This window comes from Pristiophorus japonicus, chromosome 6 (assembly GCF_044704955.1).
Source record: "Pristiophorus japonicus isolate sPriJap1 chromosome 6, sPriJap1.hap1, whole genome shotgun sequence".
In the NCBI taxonomy this organism is placed as follows: Eukaryota; Metazoa; Chordata; class Chondrichthyes; family Pristiophoridae; genus Pristiophorus; species Pristiophorus japonicus.
Genome location: NC_091982.1, coordinates 89989987 through 90017533, shown reverse-complemented (window position 1 = coordinate 90017533; position 27547 = coordinate 89989987). Strand labels below are relative to the sequence as shown.

The 27547-nt window shown below is 41.9% G+C and overlaps 1 protein-coding gene across 3 annotated transcripts in view; it reads right to left on the bottom strand.

Annotated features, from left to right (window-relative positions):
- Positions 1 to 325: 325 nt before the first annotated feature.
- Positions 326 to 27547, bottom strand: part of LOC139265738 (protocadherin-9-like) — a 93548-nt gene continuing 66326 nt past the window's right edge. For all 3 annotated transcript variants that reach the window (XR_011593620.1, XM_070883064.1, XM_070883065.1), the window contains exon 3: positions 326 to 2724. Coding sequence is in view for 2 of the 3 variants with exons in the window: in XM_070883064.1 (XP_070739165.1) it covers positions 2333 to 2724 (392 nt within the window). In the remaining variant the exon portion in view is untranslated. The remainder of the gene's footprint in view (positions 2725 to 27547) is intronic.

Sequence of the window (27547 nt, the reverse complement as noted above, 5' to 3'; positions counted from 1 at the left end):
CCTTTACCCATTTTTCTCCCTGCAGAGAGGTCCGTGTGCAATCTCGCTTAATCTTGTTGTTGCCAAAGGGAGAGAAGGAATTTTAAAAAGATAGCAAGAGAAAAATAAGGGGACTATTCAAACAGTAACAATTGCTGCAAGCCAACGCATTCTCTCTTGTCGTTCAGGTCATCAATCTAACCTGGTGCTATATTTTACAACATTTTCCAAGCCAGATGTGGGATTCTGTAATATATCCGCAGATCAACACAAAGCACAGTGAATAACATCGATGCCCATCCCCCCCACCCCCCACTCCCCCTCACTAAGTTAATTCTTCAAGCAAGTCATCAACCTACAGGTAATTCATCGGCAAAGTCAGTTCTGGAAGGGTTAACATTGTTCATTGTTAACATGCAATTTCAACTGCAATGCTTTGCACAAATAATAACAAATATTCCCATATCCTAAAACTACCAGCACTACCAAGAAATACTTAAAATTATTAGACAAGACCGATTTTTTAAATGCTTTTCCATCATTCAGTGATTAAAGTAACTGTTTAATTAGGTGGCGCTCCTTTGCACACTGTAACTGCCTGTGATTTGAACAGATTACCGTGAGACAACATTTGACAAATTACAATGCTACTTATACCTGCTGGGCACATAAACAGCACAATAAGCTTTCCCCATAATCCCCATTTTATGGTGCAAAACCCCCCACATCTAATATACATAGCAACTTTCATTGTTTTACAAGCAGTCATCATACAGCAGATTTAATGCAGTTTTTACAGCTTTGAGTGACTAGTTAGATAAATTCTACATACAGTAATCCCAAACAAAACTTCACAAAGTTTTTATTTTCTTCCCCTTTCTAAATGCTTACTTCGATTGTCATGTATCCAGAGAGTCTGGAAATTGTGCATGTTACCTGATTTAACATAATAACAAACAAGCGGCTCGCTCCTCCCTTTACGTCACGACATAATAGCAAGCCATTTGGTATTAAATCTGAATTTCTGGGTGGAGACAGTAGTGTTTCAATTCTTCAGTATAATCTGCAGGTACAACTTGAGGGTCAGTGTCAAACATTGCCTACCTCTGTCATCAGTTACGTGTTGCAGCATAGCTGAAACTGCCCCAGAAAATTCAATTGTAAGACACAGTAATGCTCTATAGAATTGAACAATTTATCTTGTAGGAGCTGATAAGATTTGGACTCCTATAGGATTTTAAGCAGAATGTCCGATAAGATATTTTAATAAGAGCAATCTGTACTCCAATCTAATTCAGAAATCAAACATACAATATAGAAATAGTATATCAGATCACTTCTAATTACCTATAAGTATATAAGCTTTAAGTATAAAATGTATTTTACATTTTCAATACATTGACCTCAAACTACTCTACATATGTAGTACATGAGCTGCACACATAACGGCGTTCAATCCTTTGCAAGTTAAAAACAAGACCTACTTTGTAAAGAATAAATACAGTTTTAGGTGACTTGGTAGCACAGAGGTAGAACACCAGGTGCTGTGGCTATAAAGACCAGGGCTGTTTGTTTCTCAAATCTGCTTGCCACACTTACTAAGACGGGTTCCTGGATGGAGTGCCTCTTTGATACAAGGTTATGCGTCTGTTTCAGGCAGGCACATCATCGGGAGGGCTGGAAATACTTGACAATGTCAGCTCTCCCGCTGCAAGTGAGTCTTCTCTTCCCTGATCAGAGTGGCACTTACACAACATATAGATGAGGTCCACAGCGCAGACCATGTGTGTTCCGCTGTGTTTTTTAAAAATTGTTTCACACGAATCATCACTCCACCATGAAGTAGGCTCCTCGTACTGCAAAGTACCAAGGAACTCCAGTGTACTGATTTTGGCACTGATCAAGTGCAACGTGGGTAAAACTGGTTTAAAAAAGATCAGTGAAAGTAAAACTGATAGTATTCATACAGTCTGTTTTCTTGCTGCCATTTTCAGATTGTGTCGGACATCATTAGCTCCAAAAAGAAAAAGGTGATTCTGCCTGCCACCGAACTTTGGTGTAATATAACTGCCCACGGAAATTCACTCCTGAAAATACACCCTCTTTGTCTTTCTGCATCACAAACATTTCCTTCAAGTGTTTGTAAGTAACGGCGCAGAGAAGCTGCTGATACACAGCTTCATACACTACATGTTTGGAAGGCCTGCCTTACTGAAGGTATACAGGTGTTTGCGAATGTTTAGCACTGAAAAGCAGGCAGGTATATTTTGGCATGTGGGCTGAACATGAACTGAAAGCAGCGACTATATACATCCTGGCTTCAAAGCTCCCCAAAAGTTGCTGGCGGTGTTTTCTAAAGCTGGTGCTCGTGGACGTAAGGGGAGCTGCCACCAGACACTGACCCCGGCTGGGTTGGCGTAAAGTTAGCCAGGGGAATGACCTTCACAGGGTCCTCGGTGCTGCAGTGTCTCTCCGAGCTGCTGTACAACTGCTGTCTGCCACCGCCTTGGCTTTTGTCAATGTCGTCCTTGTTGCTGGCTCTCCCCAGGGTGTGCCTCCCCTCTGACCTGCCGCTTCTCCCCCAGCTCTGCTGAAATCCAATGGACGTCAGGGGAGGGTTAGGCTGCTGGTACTGGGTCAACGATGGGGGCATCCAGCAGTTGTCAGAGTGACCGAGGACGAGGCACTCCTGCGTGCAAGTCTCCGAGGCTTCAGCCAGCACTTTCTGCAGAGACACCTCGACACCTGCAACACAAGCACAGATACATAATGAATCGGCTCAGAAGATCCATGGGGAATAAAATGCATTTTACTAATTTGTACAGTAAAAGCGTCAGTAAAATCATTTGTTCAGAAAGAGAACAGGAGAGGCCTTGTTGTGACGGTTGAACATTGTGCAAAGACGCGACAAGACAATTTAATAGTGCTTTGTGCCATGAAGAACCTTCTGTCATGTCAAGGTGGGATTAGGATGCACTACATCGCTGAGTATTTATATTTACAGATTTCCAGTAACACCAAGCGTCTGCTCACATCATTTGCATTTGTCGTGGCTCGGTGTCAAGTTTAATCAATCTTGCATTTGTTATTTACATATCTACATGTCACGGTGCCTGACAGTTTCTGGGATCGAGGTCATTCAAGTTAGCAAGCCCAGCCCATCCACTCTAATTAGCAGAATTACAATTACATGAATTAAATACAAGTCAGACTGGAAACTATACAATGTTAAGTGTAGTCCTTAAAAAATGAACAAATTCAGACATGTGATAATAGTAACATAATATATTAGATAGAATTACATAGAATTTACAGCACAGAAACAGGCCATTTGGCCCAACGGGTCTATGCTGGTGTTTATGCTCCATACCAGCCTCCTCCCAATCTACTTCCTCTAACTCTATCAGCATAACCTTCTATTCCATCCTCCCTCATGTGTGTATCTAGCATCCCCTTAAATGCATCTATACTATTTGTTTCAACTACTCCATGTAGTAGCGAGTTCCACATTCTAACCACCCTCTGAGTAAGGACATTTTTCCTGATTTCCTTATTGGATTTATTCACAGCTAACTTAGGCTTATAACCCCTATATAAAATGTGCATTGAGCTTATTAACAATATTTCAGCACCCACTTTTTTTTTCCTTCCCTCATCTCTTGAAGGCCGGACTTGTGCTGGAGTGATGATCCAGGTTGCAGATGGCCATCCTGTACCACACCCAACAAGCCGTTCCTCCACCGCGAGGCTGGATAGTGAGCATAAGCAGGCTATTTGACCACCCTGGACATAACAAGCAAATCTGATTATGTCCTTGCCCAAGGTCAATACACGGACTATCCACCACTCATCTGACTTTTTTCATCATCAAGGTTTTCAACGCAGCAACATGATCTTTGTAATCATGACAGATTAAACCTTCCAACGAAACTGCAATAGACATTTGCCCCAAACCATCTCACAAATGATAAGATTTAAGAAATCAGAACTCTCAATAACTGCTCAATGTTGACGAATAAGTCTGGATCTAAGAAAGCGGAGCAACAGGTGTTTCTAAATTTCAAAAGAACTATTTTATAGCTGCTATTGAAATGATGTTGCTTTATCTCACGCTACATTTATGTTTGTACCCAGAATGATTCAGCTATGCATCACTCTGTCATAAGTATCCACCCTAGTGATATTTATACTATTGACGACCACAGATGTTTGAATCCAGGTGCAGGGGGCAAACAGCAGCATATTGCCTTTAGGTTACCATGCTGACATCACCTGTGGAGACAACTGCTGTTTACACTATGCCAATGCCAGCATTAGTCCAATGTGAAAGCTGCTCTTAGAGAGGGTGAGTTATTGGACTACCACTGCCCAGTTTTTAATGCTTTCTCCAATATTTTCTGACCTTCAGTGCAACCTGCAAGTTGTCATAATGTGCAAAATGCTTGGTTCCTCAGGCCTGTGTGACATGAGCAGAGCTGGGTTATGAAAAGTCATACATAGCTAGTTGACCTCCTGTGGCATTACTCAAGGTCAAAAGTAAATGATGTTTTTGATCGTTTCTCATTCTGTAATTGCCTTTCTGTAATTGCCTCCTATTTTTACATTTTTTGATTCCAGTTTTTCTATTTGACTTCCACGCCTTCTGTCTTCCTCTTTTCTACCTCTATGTTTTTCCAGAAAATGCTGAGACACTAAAAATAGAAAATATGAATACTCTGGGAAGCCTTGTGGTGAACTGACTTAAAACACAGAATCGATCAGAATCAAACACGACCTAAGTTAAGAGTAAAATCAAAGTAATGATAAAATTGCACGCCCTAGTCATTGTATAATAAGCCCCAGTATACACAAATATGTGTGTGTGTGTGTGTGCGGGGGGGGGGGGGGGGGGGGGGGGGGGAAGCAATTTGAGCAACTGACTCCGTTTTTGAAGTGTTCATAAAAGACTCAAAAATGGCTTTTGACCTCCCGTCAAGACTGGTGTCAGTAAAAAGAAAATGGAGAAAACAGGAAACAAATAACAAAATAACAGGTTTGCAAGGGCATACAACAGATACACGTTGTTTTGAAGGGAATTCCTATTGAGTATATATTCAAGGATGTGGAATTTGCCAGGAATTGATTTGTTTTTTGTGAAAGGGAGATTAATAACAATTTATACCTATCTGCCAGTCCCAAAGTTATGTGCATCACAGGTATGTAAACAAAATATCATTCTTTCCTAAAAATACATTTTCTGAAAGAATATTGTGAATTATAAACTTACAAACAAGAAACCTTTGAAAGCCACTATCCACTGCCACAGAGTGGATGCCCAGTGGATAATGAAAATTGGTGGATAATTGACAGTCTCTGACTTTTCCTCTTTCCTTATATGGCACAGCAAGGCATGAGAAAGAAAACTAGCCTAATGCATATGACGTAGGAAACATTATGTGGTTTTATTCATCAAGGAAAGGGATGAAGCACGAATGACAAAAGTGTCTGTGCAAGCAGACGTCATCTCATAGGAAGCTGTGTCCTCCAAAAATTCTACAGAATAATCAGAGAGATGCATAATTGGAATGTGAATAATAATCAGGGCTCCAGTGTAAATAGAAACAGTACCTCAGGGTGTTGACAGTTAGGAGGTAAATATCATAATGCTAATATTGTAATACTATTAAAAAAATCCTGAGAACTGTAGTAAGAGACTATGGGGCCAAAATTGCCCCTTTGCACAGTGCCAGTTAGTGCCGCTGGCCGTTGCTAATCGTGCTCTAATGAGTTAGCACGCGGGTGCGGCGGTCACATCAACCCGAGCGGATTTTCCCCCGTGATTCCGCTGGTGAAATATGGTTTGCACCACACCCTGCGATTAGCGCTTCGCCGCAGTGCACGCACGCCGATGATGTAATCACTGAGTGCGCCGACCCCTTATCGACCAGCATCAACCCCTTTGCGCTCTTCGGGTTAAATTGCCCCACGGAAAGCGAGGTCCACGAGGGGCGATACCACCGATAGTTTCTCGGTGCGAGAAGCTGTGGTGGTTGTGGCACCCCGCCCGCTCTTAAAGCCACGTCACCACCTTTTTTCTGTTAGACGACTTTTCAATTGGCCCGACAATGGCAGCCGCTGGTGTGGTTGGGCCGCCAACATGCAGCCCGCCACCCCCAATTGGGTTGCCCAGTGGGTACCACTAAAGAGGCTGCAGAGTTCGCAGCGGACCTCCCCTTTTAAAGAAGTGAAGGGACTTTGTGAGGTGTCAGCGTGATGCGGCACGTCATCATCGCCGCGCTGATGTGTGGAGTGCCGCGTGAGCACCTGGTTAGTGCAAGTACCATTTTTCTTTTCCAAGAGCCCAAATCCAAGCCAGTGCCTGCGCTTCCGCGCCAGCAATGAAAAAAATTATTCAAATTATGCGCTGCAAATCTAGTGCGGGGCAATTTCGGCCCCTATAGTTGAAAAGCTTTACATAGCTATTAACTACAGAACGATTTGAATAATATTTACAACTAAAAAGGAAGTTGCGCTATTTAATAGTTGGTGTATGTACCAGCTCTTATGTATTGGTGTGTGTAATCAGAGTTGTTTTATGATGCTTTTCATTTGTACATGTGAAGAAAATTTGAAAAGAAATCAATGTGAATGCGTGCACTGAAGAGTTATGATCAGTAAGAATTCCAGAAAGCCCATGCAATATACATAACCATTACAACAGAGATCTCTCTCAAAACAACAGCTCCATTGCCCTCAACATATATTGCACTGGCTTCATTCTCGAATAAAAATGTAACGCTACATTAAAACTTTGTTTTGAAATGACTATCATTGGGCAATTTGAATTGATAAAACAAACATTTCTGCCAACAAAGCAGATTAGAGAAGTGCAAGGTGGAAATAAAATCAATGAATTTGCATCATACATAGGTAGCAGCAGGGAAGTGAGCCTTCCCTGGTAGTTCAAACAGCTATTTTCTCCTTGGAAATTAAATGAGCGAGTTTGTTCCTGTCCTTTTTCCTGGCCTCTGTCAAGTTTCTGTATATAATATTGATGCTGATAGCCTTCCCCGGAGAATAACATCTCATTCATCTACTTCAAAGGCAATATTAAACAATTCAAAAGGTTTTTATTCAGGCTTAACGTAGATGTGCCCTCATGAGTTAAACCTCACCTGGTGCAGCGCTAGGGTTGGGCACCCTTATGAGATTAGAAATGAAGTGAAAGACAAAATTAAATCTAGATGTCAAAAAGAATATATTGTTCATGGCTTAAGGCAGTCTAAGTTCAGCGTAAAAATGAAAGAACCCTGCAAAGCGCCACAAAAAATGCTGATCTAAAACATGTGGCCTTTGGTAATTGTTATGAAGGTTTTTGATACTGGGAAAAATTGAGAATGAAATGTATGGTGACCTGCTGCATTACATTGAAGCTACACAAACATCAGAAGTAGGCCTGCTCCACATCACACATTAAGTCACTCGAACTGTTAGTCAAGATGACTGTGTAATGGCCACTTTTGCTGGTGAAAGCAATTTGCCAGCTGTGTACTGCAATAGTTTTCCCATGTCACTGTCTCTATAATAAATTAGAATTTAGATTGCAAAAATGTTTTCCTTTCTAAACTCAATGTTATTTAGATTTCTTAGAAAATATAAAATCTTCAAGTTTCCTTATTATCCCCAATAAACAATGGACCAAAAGGCTAATTTAACAATGAAATAAAAACAAATGCACTCAGATTTCTCACTAGACGCCTTGATGACTCGCCAAGCTTATTCCATCAGCAGCTAAATCATACAGACCAGAAATGCTCCAGGTCGATTACTGGCTTATGCTGAGGTAGTTGATCTTGGCCAAAAGAACATGAATGGCACAGATATTGGTCTCAGGCTTAAGGACAGAAAATGACCTCTCGCCACATGCACAGATGTCAGAGGAGGCCAGGATTGGGTTCAGGTGTGATGCTCCCCATGACCAGTTAGCCTGCTGACAATCACTGTCAAGCCTTACACATAGACGAGTTACACGAGGGACTAGAAGGCAATCAATGCCGATGGAAAAGCAAAAGTCACGGCGTCAATAGCCAAAAATTTCATCGAAGCTGCCTGTGTAACTTCACTGCAGTGCATGGAAATCTAGTTTTTGTGTGTAAATAGGGTTTTCGCCACACTTCCGACAAGTAGCGAAGCGGGAGCAGCTCCAAGGAAGTTCTTGGCCAATGTTCTCAAGAGAACAGCGGAGGGATTTTTCTTTTAAATTAGTTTTATGACCCGGTTAACTGCAAATTGGCAACAGTTTTGTTTCATGCTGTGCACATCATTCAGTTCCTTCCCAAAGGTTTGTGGGAAGGTTTCAATTATTTTCCTGAGTTAAAACATGTCCCATGTTGAGATTAAAGCTGATGCTACAGATGTCCCTTTTCTTGCATTTTGAGCTGATCTTAACAAATGCTCATTTAGTCACTCCTTGAATTTCAGTATTCTGTGACACTCTATGTACCCTGATTCTGCATAAAACTTGCAAAACACAATTAAAAAAAGCCAACAATGGCATGCTACAACAACTCCAACATCTACTTTCCATCAGGTTATTTATAAAAGACACCAATATTTATGCTGTTAAAGTATAGACCAGAGTTTCAGTGATGTACGCACAAAAAAGCATTAATATATAGTTTGATATATAGTTGGATAAAGTACTGTGCACAGTTTTGGGCCCCTCACATGATGCATGATATAATGGCCTTGGAAAAGATTCAGAAGAGAGCTACAAGAATGATTCCTAGCTTAAAGAACCTTAATTACTCGGATAGGCATAGAGAACTGGGTCTATTTACTTTAGAACCATGTAGACTTAGAGGCAACCTGATAAAAGTATATAAAATAATGAGCGGACTGGATTGCATGCCTATTGACAGATTATTTCAGTTTGACAGAGTGGGGAGAATCAGGCGACATGCATTTAAACTATGCAAGAGTAGGAATAGGCTAGATTTCAAGCAGTTCTTCTTTTTCCAGAAAGTAGTGAGCCTCTGCATTGTCAGCATGTGTGGTATGTGCTGACTCTTTGCATATTGTCAAAAAGGAACTGGACTGGTTCTTAGTTGGGGCAGAGATTGCATCATATAAAAGGTAAGTAAATTAACAGATAATGTATGCATCATCCATGTAATATCCTGGACTAGTTTTGATCGCCCGAGGAGGTCGGAAAGGAATTTGCCAGAGTATTTTCCCCCTGGCATTATTTTCTGTTTTTATTGCCTTTCCCAGGAGATCACATGGTTGCAGGAGGGTAGGAAGTGTCTAGTCATTATGCTACAGCCAGTTTGTCTTTTCCTGCCTGTCAATTTTGTATGTTTGTCTAATTTATTTATACTTTAACGTTTACATCAACAGAAGGCATAGGCCATTTGAGTTCACACGATGTTAATGCCTAATGTCTAAAGGGGAAACGATTTGATTTCACTGCTATGCACAGTAAGCCATTTAGTATATATTCACCAGACATTGGCAACACTACAGCAAAGCTTATTAACAATGATATATTTGTTAATTTGAGTGTGAAATTCTCCCCGTCCATAATTTTAAGGAAAAATCAGTAGGAGTACAAAATTAGAATTCTTACTTTATACTCCGACTTTATCATTAAAATTACCAATGAGAAGAATGTCATCCCCTTAATGTCAAGGTTTAGCTTGGAGAATCTAGTGAAACTCAAAGTAGCAACAGCATTCATATAGTTTTGAAAAAAAGATAGGATACAGAAGGAAAGGCAGGAATCATATCCATCAGAGTTCTGTAAGTGGAATGTGCAGGTGTACAAGTGAGGCTCATAACAGAAGTAAGATCTTACACACAGGGATGCAATGTAGCAAATTAACATGAATTAACTTGGTGCTATATTAAAATACGATGCCATTGAGATTGAAACTTTCAAGCTAAATACAAGAAACAGCAACATGAAATATCTGTACATCAGTTCTAATATTGTGGCTGAAGGTGAAGTACACAAGACTGTATGAGAGGATATATATGCAGTTTGTGTAACTAAGCTCTGATTGCAGTGCTTGAGACCACAGCAACATTATACAGTGCTAATGAATTCCGGCTTTTCTCAGGAAGCAACTGCTCCCAGGCAAGTTATTAATTTTGAGAGCCGAGACAGAAAATTGGAACAGGTGGGCAAATATTCATACAGGAGAGTCAGACAAATAGGGTCACCCAACAACCGATAGGGACTTGATCTTGCTGTAAGGCAGGCTGAGTTAGCAGCGTGGCTAGTATTGAAAAACAATGGGGTTTTTTGGTCTGAAAAAAAACCTTGCAATGTTGTGTTCTGCATTTTGGACTTAACTTAACTAAGAGTGAAATTATTTCCCAAGATAACATCATCTTTAGGAAAATATGAAGACCATTGTGACCAGATTTTTAATTATCAAATTTATCAAAATAAATAATTTTTTTATTGAAAGTTTTGTGTCTGTGATAATGCAGGATTATATGACTGTAGAAATGTAAGAAGGTATGACTTTAGTGTCCTTTCAGTCAATCAGGTCCCAGAACCAGAATATTGTCCTTTCATCCAATTTTATACCAGGACTTAAAAAATTACAGTGATAGAGCAATTTAAATGTGAGAATTTCGAGACACATCCTGAATCTAAGTGAGTGCTACATCAATGATGCAATTAGCCAACCAATCGTGACTAGTCAAGACAGACAGTCTGCAAAATAGAAGTTGTAAGCTAAAGGGGGGCTCTTGAATGGTGCTGCATGTAACGTTATTTTAATCTTAATAATTCTATTCCTTAATCATTCAGTATTGTATTATATTGAACCATATGTATGCGTGTGCACTAGGTCCGTGCAGCAGAGCTGGTCTCCAGTCGTCTTGGTTAATCCTTGCTATTGGGCCAAGAACTAACTCTGTCAAGCCCGTCTGGTGGCTGGTGTACAATGGTCACCACACGTTAAAAAAAATCCAAGCACAGGCATCTTCCACCCTTCAGGGTTTAGTTTGGACCTGGAATTTTAGATCCTTCATTGAAACACCTATGAACTTTTTGACATGGAAGCAAGTCATCCTCGATTCGAGGGACTGCCTATGATATTGAACCCTAAAACAAGTGCAATGTACGATCACACCAATCAGATACTAGAGGACACTGTCTCTTCAGTGAATTAGATCCCAGAACCATGCCTGTAGTGTCATCAGTTCATCATAAAAATGACCAATTGGAGAAAAATAAGTTTGAATGACCTTCAATCACCATGACATTCTCCTTTCCCCCACCTCCTAATATAAATTTCAATACAATTTTCACAATGACGTGTATTAGAGCTTTACTCTATATTAATTGGGGGTGGCTCATCTGTTGCTGAAGCCCTCATCCATGCCTTTGTTACTTCGAGATTAAACTATTCCAACATGCTCATTGCCAACCTCCCATGTTCTACCCTCCATATACTTGAGATCATCAAAAACACTGCTGCTCATGTCCAAACTCGCACCAAGTTCCGTACATCCATCACCCCTGTGCTCACTGGCCTACATTGGCTCCCAGCTACACATGCCTCCATTTAAAAATTCTCATCCTTGTTTTAAAATCCCTCCATGGCTTGGCCCTCCCTATCTCTGTAATCGCCTCCAGCCCTATAACTCTCCTCCAATTCTGCCTCTTGAACATTCCCTATTTTAATTGCTATACGATTTTTGGCCGTGCCTTCAACTGCCTGGAATTCCCTTCCTAAACCTGTCTGCCTCTCTACCTCTCTTTCCTCCTTTAAGACACTCCTTAAAACCGACCCTTCATCTGCCCTATTATCTGCTTATGTGGCTCGGTGTCAAATTCTTTTTGATAACGCTCTGGTGAAGTGCCTTGGGATGTTTTACTATATTAAAGACGTTATATAAATACAAGTTGTTGTTGTGGGGAACCACTGTTGTTCTCTCCCAGCCAGGCCCACACATTCCTTTGATAATTACTGCCCCCATCTTCCCCATTCATTCTCCCCAAACCTTGGTTTCTCCTCCTGTTCCTCCCCAGATCCAGACAAGCCTAACATCCCTGACTACCACACGTTGGCTTCAATCCCAGCCCTTCACACCTGTAGGTCACCCAGACTGATCTGGCTTTCCTGTGTGTTTCCTCTGGAATCCTTCTCCATGTTCCCTCTTTTCACATGCATGAGCTCCCCCTCTCCCTCCCTCCACCCCCCCCCCCCCCCCCCCCCACCACACACACATTCACTCCTTTCCAACCTTGGCCTCCAAAGCTGCTCCCTCTTAGCAGCAGACAGCTCTTTGCCTTTCTGCTCAGTCACACACATACCTGGCATTCCTGATCCCTCTTATTTCCACTTTCCCAGCTTTTACCTCTTGAGCTTCTACACCCTATCTGCTCTCTCATGGCCTGGAAGGATAAGGATTTGCTGCGTCCTGCACTGGGATATATATGGCCTGGGGATTTGTTAAGTCTCTGGTTACAGGGGTCTGGGATCTTATTCGGCTTCAGGAATTGGTTGGGGCTGGGACATGCACCCAAATGCAACAAAGCATCAAGCACTCTAACTCCCTATTGCCAGAGAAAGACAGCTGTCAAAGGGTGAAGCTCCAAGTCAGGCTCCAATTCTCCTTGGGAGACAAGAGGGGTAGGAGAGAGTGAGGACATGCAGAAAGAAAGAGAGAGAAAGACTCACACATTCACATAAGGAGAGACCATACATACTAAATGGTACAATTTTAAAGGGGGTGCAAGATCAGAGAGACCTGGGGGTGTTTGTGCACAAATCTTTGAAGGTGGCAGTACAGGTTAGCAAAGCAGTTAATAAAGCATATGCGATCCTGGACTTTATAAATAGAGACATAGAGTACAAACACCAGGAAGTTATGCTAAACCTTTATAAAACACTAGTTCGGCCCCAGCTGGAGTATTGCGTCCAATTCTGGGATGTGAAGGCTTTGGTGAGGGTACAGAAGAGATTTAGTAGGATAATTCCTGGGATGAGGGAATACACTTATGTGGATAGACGAGAGAAGCTAGGGTTGTTCTCTTTGGAACAGAGAAGGCTAAATGGAGATTTGATACAGGTGTTTAAAATCATGAAGAGTTTGGATAAAGTAAATAAAGAGAAATTTTCCAATGGTTGAAGGGTCGATAACAAGAGGGCACAGATTTAAGGTGATTGGCGAAAGAACCAGAGGCGATGAAGAAAAATTTTTTTACGCAACGAGTAGTTAAGCTTTGCAATCTACTGCCTAATAGGGTGGTGGAGGCAGATTCAATAGTAGCTTTCAAATGGGAATTGGATAAATACTTGAAGGAAAAAGAAAATGCCGGGATATGGGGAAAGAGCGAGGGACTAATTGGATTGCTCTTCGAAAGAGTTGGCTTAGACTCAATGGGCCAAATGGCCTCTCTAGGTTACTAAAGTATTATACCAAATCCATCGGTTTGAAATCCTAATACAAGGTAGCTTCCCCTTATAATGCTGAGGGCTGCCAAATGTGACACCTCCCTTTTGCAGATTCTTTACAAATATTATTCCAACATTTGGTCTGCCCAGTGTTCCATACCTATCTTCCATTATTATTGTTTTGATGGACTTGTTGCAATAAACCCTATCTGAGCAATCTGTCTTAAATCAGCACACCACAAATGGTGTTCAATTTTTCAAAACCTGTCAGAGTGCTGTCCTCCTTTCTCATGACATAGATCTAATGCACTGTAATCTTGTTTATGTGATGTCAACAACATTATTTTGACCATTGCCTGCATTCTACATGAAAAATAACATTTTGAAAATAGATTTGTGTCTTCATCAGGGACTGTTTATGTTTTGTAATATTATTACTTACCTGAAACAAAAAGTCCATGGCCTGCCCACTTCTGATCTCTATCTGCTTTTATGTCCAAAAAGAGGTAACCAAAAGACTGGTAATAAGCAGTCTTGATGGCTAAGTGGTAAAATCTCTGTGTGTGCCCCACTGACCAGGGAGATCCCAGGTTTTTCTGTGCTGAGTTAAGTCAAAGCTTCAGTAGGGACTCCAAAACTGTCACAACACACCTGTGTCACGGAGAGAAATTAGGCTAGGGTTCCCTCTTGCTATACAGCAATCCCTACTGGAAATGCATGGATGTGTGGATGCCAGATGAGGACAGGATTGGTCTCATTGTTATGCTCTCCACAGCTGGCAATACGGACTGTCAAGACTCACATGAATAATAGCCACATGATGAGCTATCAGAAGGTAACTGGCCTCCGTGGACCATATCCCCAAATGAGGGAGTCAATGCCTTCAAGAGAAAAAAGAGGGGAGAAAACTGGAGACAGAAAAACAAGAAAATAATGCCTTGCTGTCAATAGAAAACAGCAGCACATTAAAAGGAATTGCATTCATTTTTCTCTTCAATTTCAAAAATCTTTTAATGTGACTTTAATTTGCCTCTATTTCTCTGCATGGAGGTTTTATTTTATAATTTTTTTTTATTCTTAAACTATCAACATATCAACCCAATAAGCCAGTCTCCCCCAATTCCCTTCAACATGGTTTAGAAGGATTGACAGATGTATTGGTGAGCTCCCATTGAGTTGGACCCTGTACTGCAGCCTGTCGTCAGGGCAACAGAGCTAAGGTGGCCAGGTACTCTGCTCTGCCAAGTAACGTTCAAAACATGGGTTCTATTGAGGTAACAGAAACCTGACGTTGCATTTTAATGTTTATTTTAAAAGCTGTTTTTCTTTATATATTGTATGTGTTGTATACATCTTCATAAGGCAGACAATCATAGTAACATCAGTGCTCCTTTAATGGACCATTAAAGATTCAGATTTGACTACTTTTGCAGTTCTACTTCACAACTTGCTCTGGTGCAAAACAATTTTTCACACTGCACCAACATAAGGCATAAAGTACATCTACAATATTAACCAACCAAACTATATATGCTCAGCATTTTTTAGTGTCTTCCTGAAGCGATGATTTCACAGCTCTGTTCATTTACCTTACACTATGGGGGAGACATTTGCCAGCCTTGCACACGTTTTTTTCGGTGATATTTTGCCTTTTTTGCCAGTAAAAGGTACTCACCTAAATTGGACAAAGTTAAATTGGACAACTACTGGTTTTGAAATATCACCGAAAAGCAGATCGACAACATGCAACACCAAAAAAAATGTGACCGCTTAAAATTGGCCGTTCGACTAACCCGTACTCAGGGCGAAAAAACAGCACCTGAGAAAAGCCTGTGTTGAATCCCCAGAAACAGCGGTAGGTGTGAAGACCTTCAAAAAAGGTAAGTTGAAGTTTTTAATTTTTAATTCATTTTCAGCAATTGATTAGTTAAGTGTATAGTGAATGTTTTCTGATTTATTTTATTTTTGCAAATTTTGGGTGTTTTCTTCACTCCCAGGGCCTGTATTTTTGGCCTCGGGCTAAAGTTGGCGAGGACCATGGTTTCCATCGGGAATCCTCGTGCAACGCCGATTTTTACATTCGGGAGCATTTTTTTGCCAATTTTACCCCCTTAAGAAAATGACGAAGTCTTTACTGTTTTTTTCCGAAAAATGACAGGAAAAAAAACAATATCACCAAAAACTGAATTTCTAGCCCTATAACTTCAACTGGTGCAGCATGGTTTTCAATCTGTCCCACAATGCACCATGACATGCCAAGAGATTATATAACAATCAGTTACAAGCAGTTATGGGTTATCTTTAAAATGTAGCAGATGGTTACACATCCCAGTTGTTCTTCCTTTTGTTCAATGCTTTTTAAAAAAAAACATATTTTCCAACACTGCAATCACAGGTTAAGTGCTTGCAATGTATTTTTGCCCTTTTAACACATGTTGGCGCTCAGCATAAAATTGGCACATTGAAGAGAACACACATGGGACCTTTGAAATGGCTTCAACTGAAGCAACAAAATTAGACGACATAACTCCACTTACACCATTCTAAAAATTGTCCTGGTATAAAATCACCCAATTCTCAACCCAATTCAGTCATCCAAAAGGCAGAAATAATAGAAAAGCAAATTATAATTTAAATAGAGAAAAATTGCAAAGTGCTGCAGTACAGAGGGTTCTGAGGGTCCTTGTGCATGAAACAGAAAAAGTTAGTATGCAGGTACAGCAAGTAATCAGGAAGGCAAATGGAATGTTGGCCTTTATTGGAAGGGGGATAGAGTATAAAAGCAGGGACGTCCTACTACAACTGTACAGGGTATTGGTGAGGCCACACCTTGAGTACTGCATACAGTTTTGGTCTCCATATTTACGGAAGGATATACTTGCATTGGAGGCTGTTCAGAGAAGGTTCACTAGGTTAATTCCGGAGATGAGGCTGACTTATGAGGATAGGTTGAGCCTATACATATTGGAGTTCAGAAGAATGAGAGGTGATCTTATTGAAATTATAAGATAATGAGGGGGCTCGACAAGGTGGATGCAGAGAAGATATTTCCATTCATAGCGGAACTAAAACTAGGAGATATAGATTTAGAATAAGGGGCTGCCCATTTAAAACTGAGATGAGGAGAAATTTCTTCTCTCAAAGGGTTGTAAATCTATGGAATTCTCTGCCCCAGAGAGCTGTGGAGGCTGGGTCATTGAATATATTTAAGGCGGAGAGAGATAGATTTTTGAGCGCTAAGGGAGTAAAGGCTTATGGGGAGTGGGCAGGGAAGTGGAGCTGAGTCCATGATCAGATCAGCCATGATCTTATTGAATGGCGGAGCAGGCTCGAGGGGCCAAATGAACTAGTCCTGCTCCTATTTCTTATATTCTTATGAGCCTGCAATCAATGCATTGCTTCATGCTATTTTTCTAACGTGTTTGGTGCAGCGGGTGGCTGGGTGATGCCATGTGTTTGAGCATCTTTCAACTCTGAGAACACAGAGCTGAAATCAGTCCAAACAGAGGGAACGATGGCCTCCCCTTTCCAACAGCTGTTCAGGATTGTGAGCTCATCCCAGTCCGACAGCTGTTCTCAGCACAGTGCCCTCCAATTTTGCACTAATTGGGCCTGAAAATCTTGGCACAGTGGGCCGACATGTCAAGGAAAGATTAAAAAGCTTTAAAAAAGTCAAAATTCATATAAACTTTTTAAGACATCAATTTTATATAAAATTCCAGAATTGTAGTAATAGTCTATGCCCAGAAATTTCCCATATAACTCTTTATTATAGTATCAGATGCAAACTGACAAAGAAACAAAGACTTGTATTCAGATAGCATCTTATCGCAACTCACAGAATTGTTTCAAGCTCTTTCACATATAATTAATTACTTCAAATTGCATTGACAGTATAGGCAAACATGACAGCCATTTTATGCACATTAAGATCCCACAAAAACATCCTTGGTTCAAAACGGAGATTGACTGACTTTTGTTAGGTAAGGATGTAAAGGGTTGTGGAACTAAGGTGGATAAACGGAGTTGAGGTACAGATCAGACATGATCTAATTGAATGGCAAAACAGTCTCAGGTGGCTGATGGACCAATCCTGTTCCTATGTCATATGAAGGATGGCACCTTCTCTTCAGAAATCCAGCACTCTCTCAGTATTCGAGTGGCAGTCTAACTTATGTGTTTAAGTCCTGGAGTGAGGATTGAACCCACAGTCTGACGAGAGATGAGACTGCTGCCAATTAATCAAAACTGACACCTGCCCCAAGGCTCTCATCAAGATTGGCCTTGATTCCTAACGCTGACCATGTCACTCAAATGTACAGAACTATGCAAAACCTTAATATACTAAGAAACGTAAAACCAATTCCCCTGTTTCCACATAATTCATATTTTCTTTATAATTCTTACAAAATATAAAAATAAATGTTCTTAGAAATTCCAAAGTATCAATGGCCTTATTGTTACACCATGGCCTGTAATTTGCGATCAGTGCTGAAGCTAAGGCGTTTGCCACTGACCTCAACGAAAGCTCCTCACAGAGATCTCACAATCTTGTGGCAAGAACTTTATATTTCTCAATGTATAATTGATTGTAGCACTGTGTAATGGGATCCCCAGCGCGGAACTGCAGCGAAGTCAACAAGCTCCCTAAGTAGCCAATAACACCGAAGACTTTGCCCAAATGGCAAACCAGGAAATGGAAAGCACAGATTATCTGCACCTTTTAAACATGTTAAAAAGAGCAAAATAAAGATTGGGACAACACTGGGATTAAGGTAGAAGCTAAAATTTCATAACAAACTTTAAGAAAGAAAAATATCATAAGCAAACTTTAAAAAAGAAAATAAATATATATTTTTTAAATTGTTATTTCTATCATAATGGAGAAATTTGACACTCCACAAATATAAAAATTAGTTTTTCAGGCCCAGAACAATTGTTTTAGTCAATATGCTGTTAAAAGCCCTGTTACACCTATTCAAACAAGGCTTACATGTAATCAGGTATTTAACAGCAATATTAGCGCAGAAAAGTTCCAGTTCTCGTTAGTTCCACTGATTTCACGGTTGCCAGCAATGGTGGTGGAGGGGGTGGTCCACACACAGCCTGTGTTGGAGCAGTGAATGACTGACTGCAACCTCAGGATGTCCGCGTTTAGATGCGCCTGCGCTAAATCCTGAAGTTACGGTCAGTTTCAGAGGGGTAATGATGGCAAACGCTGATAGTTCGCCATCATTACTCACGGCAAAATCTGGGTCTATGTTGTGATTGTTTGTGTTGAGATTTAATTATTCTTTCCTCACTGAAGAATGTTGAGTTTTGTTTGAAATTGACCATTCCATCTCCCCAAGAAGTTACATTAACCATGTACAGCCCAAAAACAACACCCAACAAGATTTACGATATTGTCTTTCTGCCTGGACCAAGCTGCTGTCAAGCTTGGTCTCTGACTCTGCTAATGAGTCAACATCACTCAAGGAACTTGTGCTTTCTTGTAAGACAAAGATTGAATGGATTTCATTTTTCAGTGGAAAGTAGATTTCAGTTTATTCTTTCAAATGATTTAGATCTAATTGGATGATTAATTTCATTTATTGGATTCCTCCTTGAATTCAGTAAAAAAAACTATTTTCTGAGAAATACAGCAGACTATTTTGGAGCTTATGGGTAACATTATTTGGATAAAAACTTCAGAAATGATGATCGCACAAGTGTTTTGAGGGAAAATATTTGTTTAGGAAAATGTATTGCCCTCCCCAGGACTTCCAGTCCAAGATTGACCTTTTCCGAGTTCTCCCAGATTTCAGAATTGCCTCCCAGTACTGTCAGCCTCCACAACCCTCCTTTCCCAATACTCCTGGAACTTTGACCACTCTTCCAGTGATCCCAGATATCAGGCACCTATCCTAATGCTACTAGACACCTGAAGTTGCCTGAGCCCTCAATGATCCCAGATCTTGGATATCTCAATATCAATAACAACAACTTGTATTTATATAACGCCTTTAACATAATAAAACATCCCAAGGCGCTGCACAGGAGTATTACAAGACAAAAAATTTGATACCGAGCCAATAAGGAGAAATTAGGGCAGGTGACTAAAAGCTTGATCAAAGAGGTAGGTTTTAAGGAGCGTCTTAAAGAAAGAAAGAGAGGTAGAGAGGTGGAGAGATTTAGGCAAGGAATTCTCGAGCTTAGGGCCTAAGCAACAGAAACACGGCCATCAGTGGTGTAGCAAATTATAATCAGGGATGCTCAAGAGGGCAAAATTAGAGATTACAGAGAGGCAAGGTCTTGGAGGGATTTGAAAACAAGGATAAGAATTTTGAAATTGAGGTGTTGTTTAACTGGGAGTCAATGTAGGTCAGCGAGCACAGGGGTGATGGATGAGCGGGACTTGGTGCGAGTTAGGATATGGCAGCAGGGTTTTGGATGACCTTAAGTTTACGTAGAGTAGAATGTGGGAAGCCAACCAGGAATACTTTGGAATAGTCAAGTCTAGAGGTAACAAAGGCACGGAGGAAGGTTTCAGCAGCAGATGAGCTAAAGCTAGGGCCGGCACTGGCGATATTACGGAGGAGAAAATAGGCAGTCTGAGTTATGCCATAGATATGTGGTCAGAAGCACATTTCAGGGTTAAATATGACACCAATGTTGCGAATAGTGTGGTTTAACCACAGACAGATGTTGGTGGTGGGGACCGAAAACAATGGATTTGGTCTTCCCTATATTTAATTGGAGAAAATTTCTGCTCATCCAGAATTAGATGTCAGCCAAGCAGTCTGACAATTGAGAGACTGTGGAGAGATTGAGAAAAGTGCTAGTGAGGTAGAGCTGGGTGTCATCAGCGAACATGTGGAAACTGATGCTGTGTTTTCAGATGATGTCGTCAAGGGGTAGCATGTGGATGAGAAATAGGTGGGGACCAAGGATAGATCCTTCGGGGACACGCGAGGTAATGATACGGGAGTGGAAATAGAAGCCATTGCAGGTGATTCTCTGGCTATGATTAGATAGATAAGAATGGAACACAGGCGAGTGCAGTCCCACCCAGCTGGACAATGGTGGAGATGCATTGGAGCAGGATGGTGTGGCCAACCATGTCAAAGGCTGCAGACAAGTCAAAAAGGACGAGGAGGGATAGTTTACTTTTGTCGTAGTCATAAAGGATGTCATTTGACAAGAACCATTTCGGTACTGTGGCAGGGGTGGAAACCTGATTGGAGGGATTCAAACATGGTGGGGGAAAGACGGGCATGGATTTGGGAGGCGACAACATGTTCAAGGACTTTGGAGAGGAAAGGGAGGTTGGAGATGGGGCAGTAGCTTGCAAAGACAGAGGGATCAAAGATTGTTTTTTTGTGGAGAATGATGAGGGAGATTTGAGGGAGAGGGGGACAGTATCCGAGGAGAGAGAACCATTAACAATGTCACCTTTTGCCAATACTATCAAATCCTAGGAACTTTTTTCCAACTACATGCTCCAGTGGTCCCAGAATCTCTCTCCACAGTACTCATAGATCCTCTTTCCAATGCTCCCAGATCCCAGGGTCATCACAATGCAAATGATAATATGATAATATTTTCCTGTTAATATAACCTGGAATAGCACTTATATTCTTATAAAATATTTGCATCACCATGAGCAATTGCAAAATTCATACAGTACAAAAAGACATAGAAATACTTTTTCACTTAAGGATAGCAGTAGCTGGTCTTAGCTTCCATCCTACCCTTATCTTACCGTCAAACACAATGTTTTTGAAAAGTTAGCCATCGGTGCTGCACAATTATTTAGAGAATTGTTTTCCAAATGTCTTCCCTCCTTTCCTCCTGAAGCCACTGCATCCTGCTGCTTGCAACAATGCCCAAAAATATTGGGATACAGTTCAAATCAGACTATTGGAGCAGAATCGCACCCAGCACCAAGTAGTTCCACATCCTGTTGTATTGATAATTGGCTATATGGATAAATTCATTTTGGATCTATTCAAAGCACGAACAAGCAGTTAAAGAAAACCCATAAGTTCAAGAGAGATTTTTTTTTACAATTAGCTAGCCTTTGCTCAAATTGATTATTTGGTACATAGTTCACTATCTTCCATCTGGATACGGGGAATTGTTTGTAACTGGTTACCAAACTAAAAATTAAAAGAATGAAGGATAGAAATAAAATAGTTACAGCTGAAACATTTTATCAGAAAGACTTTGATAAAAAAAATCATCCAGAACTGAGGCATGTTGTCCAATGTAAGTGCCCATGGTGTTTAAAAAAGACTTGCATTTATATAATGCCTTTCATGACCTCAGGACATCCCAAGCGCTTTACAGCCAATGAAGTACTTTTGAAATGTAGTCACTGTTGTAATGTAGGAAATGCGGCAGGCAATTAGCAACAGCGAGATCTCACAACTGCAATGTGATAATGACCAGATAATCTGTTTTAGTGATGTTGGTTGAGAGACAGAAAACTGGGAAAAAGCACTTGGAGAATCAGCTGGCAACTTTGCACTATTCTAAGTTTTCTGCCTTGTGAAAAAAGAATGTATTAGCTCAAAAATTTAACTCCACTGCTTAATCATGCCCACTACTGGCTTGTTAAAGGCTCTTAAAGCCAATTGAAACTGTTTTTCATCAGATGCAATAAATTCTCCACTGCTGCCCATTGCTCTTGACCAGAGGTGGAGTGATTGGCCCAGAATGTCCAGAGAGGTGGTCACTGACCCATGTCACTTGCTGAGTCGCGAGCTGCAGGAACAGTCTTCAGTTGGCAGTGACCTCCTTATGGCAGTCTAGTTAAGGAAGCATTCAATTTCTATACCATTGATAATCTCCAGATCTCAATAGGGAACATCAGAGGGGTGAGGTGCTATTTAGTCCTTAGAGTGACTATTAAGCTACTTGGCCATACCCAAAGTTCATCAACTTTGGCACAAAACGATTATTAAAGGATCGGGCATCCACCAACTTGCACAGGTTCTTTGGGTCAAGGAATAACAAGTAGCGCTGTTGCTTTTTGGGTACTGTCCAGCAATCTATGTTGCATCTAAATCAAAAGGGCTCTCACTCGCTCACTGTGTGACAGTATGTGACCAACAATGTAGGATTGTGCACCTAAGTGTCATGTTCCACTGACTTGATTTCCTTTCAGATATCATTCAGGTTACTTGAGATATTGCACAGAAACTAATCCAGAGTTTCCCATAGAGCTAAGTGACTTTCATGTACCATGTACATGGTCCAGAAACCTCTGCTCAAATGGATTTTACCAAGAGACCTACTGCCTCAGATGTGTCTTCGGATTCAGCGTGAATAAGCCCCGATGATAACCCCTCAACAAACTGTACTGTTACCATCACCCAACATATACCTCCCTATCCTAGGTGATTCTATACTGCTGAAATGAATGGAAGGGTAACTTAGGAACAAATGCAGACTATTCAGTCTCTTGAGCTGTTCCATTAAGTCATGAATGATCTGTATCTCAATACCATTTTCCCAACTTTGACCCATATCCCTTGATAGTCTTACCTAATAAAATTTATTGATCTCAGTCTTGAAGCACAAAACAAGTATACATAAGAACATAAGAACATAAGAAATAGGAACAGGAGTAGGCCATACGGCCCCTCGAGCCTGCTCCGCTGATCTGATCATGGACTCAGCTCCACTTCCCCGCCAGCTCCTCATAACCCTTTATCCCCTTATCCTTTAAGAAACTGCCTATTTCTATCTTATATTTATTCAACGTCCCAGCTTCCACAGCTCTCTGAGGCAGCGAATTCCATAGATTTACAACCCTCTGAGAAAAGAAATTTCTCCTCATCTCTGTTTTAAATGGGCGGCCCCTGATTCTAAGATCATGCCCTCTAGTTCTAGTCTCCCCTATCAGTGGAAATATCCTCTCTGCATCCACCTTGTTAAGCCCCCTCATAATCGTATACATTTCAATAAGATTACCCCTCATTCTTCTGAATTCCAATGAGTAGAGGCCCAACCTACTCAACCTTTCCTCATAAGTCAACCCCCTGATCCCCTGAAACAACCTAGTGAACCCTTCTCTGAACTGCTTCCAAAGCAAGTATATCCTTTTGTAAATATGGAAACCAAAACTGCACGCAGTATTCCAGGTGTATAGCTGGAGCAAGACTTCCCTGCTTTTATACTCCATCCCCTTTGCAATAAAGGCCAAAATACCATTGGCCTTCCTGATCACTTGCTGTACCTGCATACTATTCTTTTGTGTTTCATGCACAAGTACCCCCAGGTCCTGTTGTACTGCGGCACTTTGCAATCTTTCTCCATTTAAATAATAACTTGCTCTTTGATTTTTTTCTGCCAGTGCATGACCTCACACTTTCCAACATTATACTCCATCTGCCAAATTTTTGCCCACTCACTTAGCCTGTCGATGTCCTTTTGCAAATGTTGTGTGTCCTCCTCACACATTGCTTTTCCTCCCATCTTTGTATCGTCAGCAAACTTGGCTACGTTACACTCAGTCCCTTCTTCCAAGTCGTTAATATAGATTGTAAATAGTTGGGGTCCCAGCACTGAACCCTGCGCTATCCCACTCGTTACTGGTTGCCAACCAGAGAATGAACTATCTATCCCGACTCTCTGTTCTCTGTTAATTAGCCAATCCTCTATCTATGCTAATATATTACCCCCAACCCTGTGAACTTTTATCTTGTGCAGTAACCTTTTATGTGGCACCTTGTCAAATGCCTTCTGGAAGTCCAAATGCACCACATCCACTGGCTTCCCTTTATCCACCCTGTTTGTTACATCCTCAAAGAACTCCAGCAAATTTATCAAACATGATTTCCCCTTCATAATTCCATGCTGACTCTGCCTGACCGAATTTTGCTTATCCAAATGTCCTGCTGCTGCTTCTTTAATAATGGATTCCAATATTTTCCCAACCACAGATGTTAAACAGATGTTACACTGGTCTATAGTTTCCTGCTTTTTGTCTGCCTCCTTTTTTAAATAGGGGTGTTACATTTGCAGTTTTCCAATATGCTGGGACCTCCCCAGAATCCAGCAAATTTTGGTAAATTACAATCAATGCATCCACAATCCCTGCCGCTACTTCTCTTAAGACCCTAGGATTTAAGCCATCAGGTCCAGGGGATTTATCTGCTTTTAGCCCCATTATCTTACTGAGCACCACCTCCTTAGTGATTGTGATTGTGTTAAGTTCCTTCCCCCCTATAGCCCCTTGACTATCCACTGTTGGAATATTGTTACTGTCCTCCACCGTAAAGACTGATACAAAATATTTGTTCAGAGTTTCTGCCATCTCCATGTTCCTCATTACTAATTCCCCGGTCTCGTCCTCTAAGGGACCAACATTTACTTTAGCCACTCTTTTCCTTTTTATATACCTATAGAAACTCTTGCTATCTGTTTTTATATTTTGTGCTCGCTTACTTTCATAGTCTATCTTCCCTTTCTTAATAATTTTTTTAGTCCTTCTTTGCTGGCTTTTAAAAACTTCCCAGTCTTCTGTCCTCCCACTAGTTTTGGCCACTTTGTATGCTCTTGTTTTTAATTGGATACCGTTCTTTATTTCTTTAGTTAGCCACGGATGGCTATCTTTTCTCTTACACCCTTTCCTCCTCATGGGAATATATTTTTCTTGAGAGTTGTGAAATATCTCCTTAAATGTACACCACTGTTAATCAACCGTCCTACACCTATTTTCCCAGTCCACTTTACCGAACTCTGCCCTCATACCTTCATTGTCTCCTTTATTTAAGCTTAGTACACTGGTTAGAGATCCAACTTTCTCACCCTCCATGTATCTGTAGGGCTGTGGGCCTTCCCCCATATACCAGCTTCCTTTCCCTTTCCAGACCGTCGCCTCAGGTTCAAGGTTTCCTTACAGATATGAACTTACAATAAGAGTAAAGTTGAGTTTTCTCTATTTGTGCATTAATTCCAACTGTCACCTTTGAATTACATTATAACCTATAGCAAAGAATACTTATATTATAAGCACCTTGCTATAGGTGTTCGGTTAATCCTTTGGCCCTTAGTTTACTTAGTAATGTTAGCTTACTATTGTACTTTTGCACAAGCTAGTAAGATTCCTACTCACTTCATCCATCATCCATGATCCAGACATATTCAACATTCATCCTGTTAGCAACCTCATGCCAGGCATGCTGATATTTGGTTTGAGGGGGATTAGCATCAGGTGAGCTGAAGAGATCCTCTCTTTGCAGGGTCACATTACCAAGTTTGGACAGAGACTTGCCCGTGAGCCCAGATTTTCTGATGCATGGCTAAAACACAGCAGCCCTTAAATTCATGTTTTACAAAAACACCTGGAATTGCAGCGGAGGTTCTTCCGATCTCGCCCTAACATCAACAGACCGTCTGACACCCTGAAGTAAACAGCTGCTTACACCGTTTCTTCAGGGTATCCGCAGAAGTTACAGGAGGAGGTTGGCATAACCCTGTGGAGCTTCTACCCCTGCACTAATTAAGTGCCTTTTAGATCAATGTTGAAGTGAAACTGCCAACATCACATTGACCAGATTTCCAGCATTAACACTAACAGAATAAAATGATGAAAGCGTTTCCCAGCAGGAAACATGTTGTAATTCACAAGGAAGAATATTAACAGAAATAAACCCAAAAAGTAGGCATATTAATGCTCCAAGAACTTCAAACAGAATGTCTACCTGAATATTTCCTCACTTGTAATGTTTACAGCTCTTCCCAACACATCTTGCACTTTGGAAAGGTTCTGTGTTACCAACCTACTTTGACCCAAATGGGGAAAAACTATAACTGGTCGGGCAGACACCAAATATAGTGATACACTTTACAGCAAAAAAAATACTGCTGAACTAATGTACACTTAACGGGCCCAAGTTTCCACACGCGCCTAGAACGGCGCAGTCCCGACCTGGACGCCTGTTTTTCGTGCCACAAAGTGCGCTTAAAAAAATCCTCGGTATTCTCCACCTACTTACAGGTCCTCTGGCCATCGGTGCAGCTAGCACGAGCTGAGGGGGGGCGGAGCCAGGTCCCTGCGCTGAAAACAGTGCCGGGATCTCTGCACATGCGCTACAGTGGGCACGCAAGTGCAGTAGCTCCAGGCGCCGAACTGTATGGGAGGGGCCCGAAGCACGCAGCCCCTAGCCCTGGCTGAATGGCCTCACTGGAGCTGCGTGAATAAGGCTCCTCCCACGGCCAGCTCCTGCTCCCCCCCCCGACCAGACCCGACACCCGCTCCCTCCTGCCTCCGGACCAGACCCGACACCCGCTCCCTCCTGCCTCCGGACCAGACCAGACACCCGTTCCCCGCCCCCACCTGCCTCCGGACCAGACCCGACACCCGCGCCCCCCCGCCTCCGGACCAGACCCGACACCCGCTCCGCCCTGCCTCCGGACCAGACCATACACCCGTTCCCCGCCCCCACCTGCCTCCGGACCAGACCCGACACCCGCTCCGCCCTGCCTCCGGACCAGACCAGACACCCGCTCCCCGCCGCCCCCCCCCGCCTCCGGACCAGACCCGACACCCGCGCCCCCCCCCCCACCCCCCCCCCCCCCCGACTGACCCGACCCGACCCACGCTCCTGTTCACGCTCCCCGCCCCCCCCGACTGGACCCAACCCGACCCACGCTCCCGCCCCCCGACCCGACCCCCCCCCCCCCCCCCACTGGACCCAACCCGACTCCCGCTCCCGGACTGGATCCGACCTGACCTCCCCCCCCTCCCTCCCCCTCTCTCTCTCTCTCTCTCTCTCTCTCTCTCTCTCTCTCCCCCCCCCCCCTCTCTCTCCCCCCCTCTCTCTCCTTTACCCCCCCCGCTGACCCGACCCAACCCAACACCACCTACCTGTAAATCTGGTGCTGGGGACTGGCCGGCAGCCTTTGGTCCCGAAAGGCCTGCCTGAAGCACTTTCACACAGGTAGGAAGATGGTTTATTTAATCTTTTCTTTGCTTATAAATGTTTATTCAAGTTGGATTTATTTGTATAATATTTGTAGAAGTATAAATAAGGATTTATTATAGAATTTAATGACTTCCCTTCCCCCCTCCCCCCCCCCACCTCGTTCTGGACGCCTAATTTGTAACCTGCGCCTGATTTTTTAATGTGTAGAACAGGTTTTTTCAGTTCTACAAAAATCTTCACTTGCTCCATTCT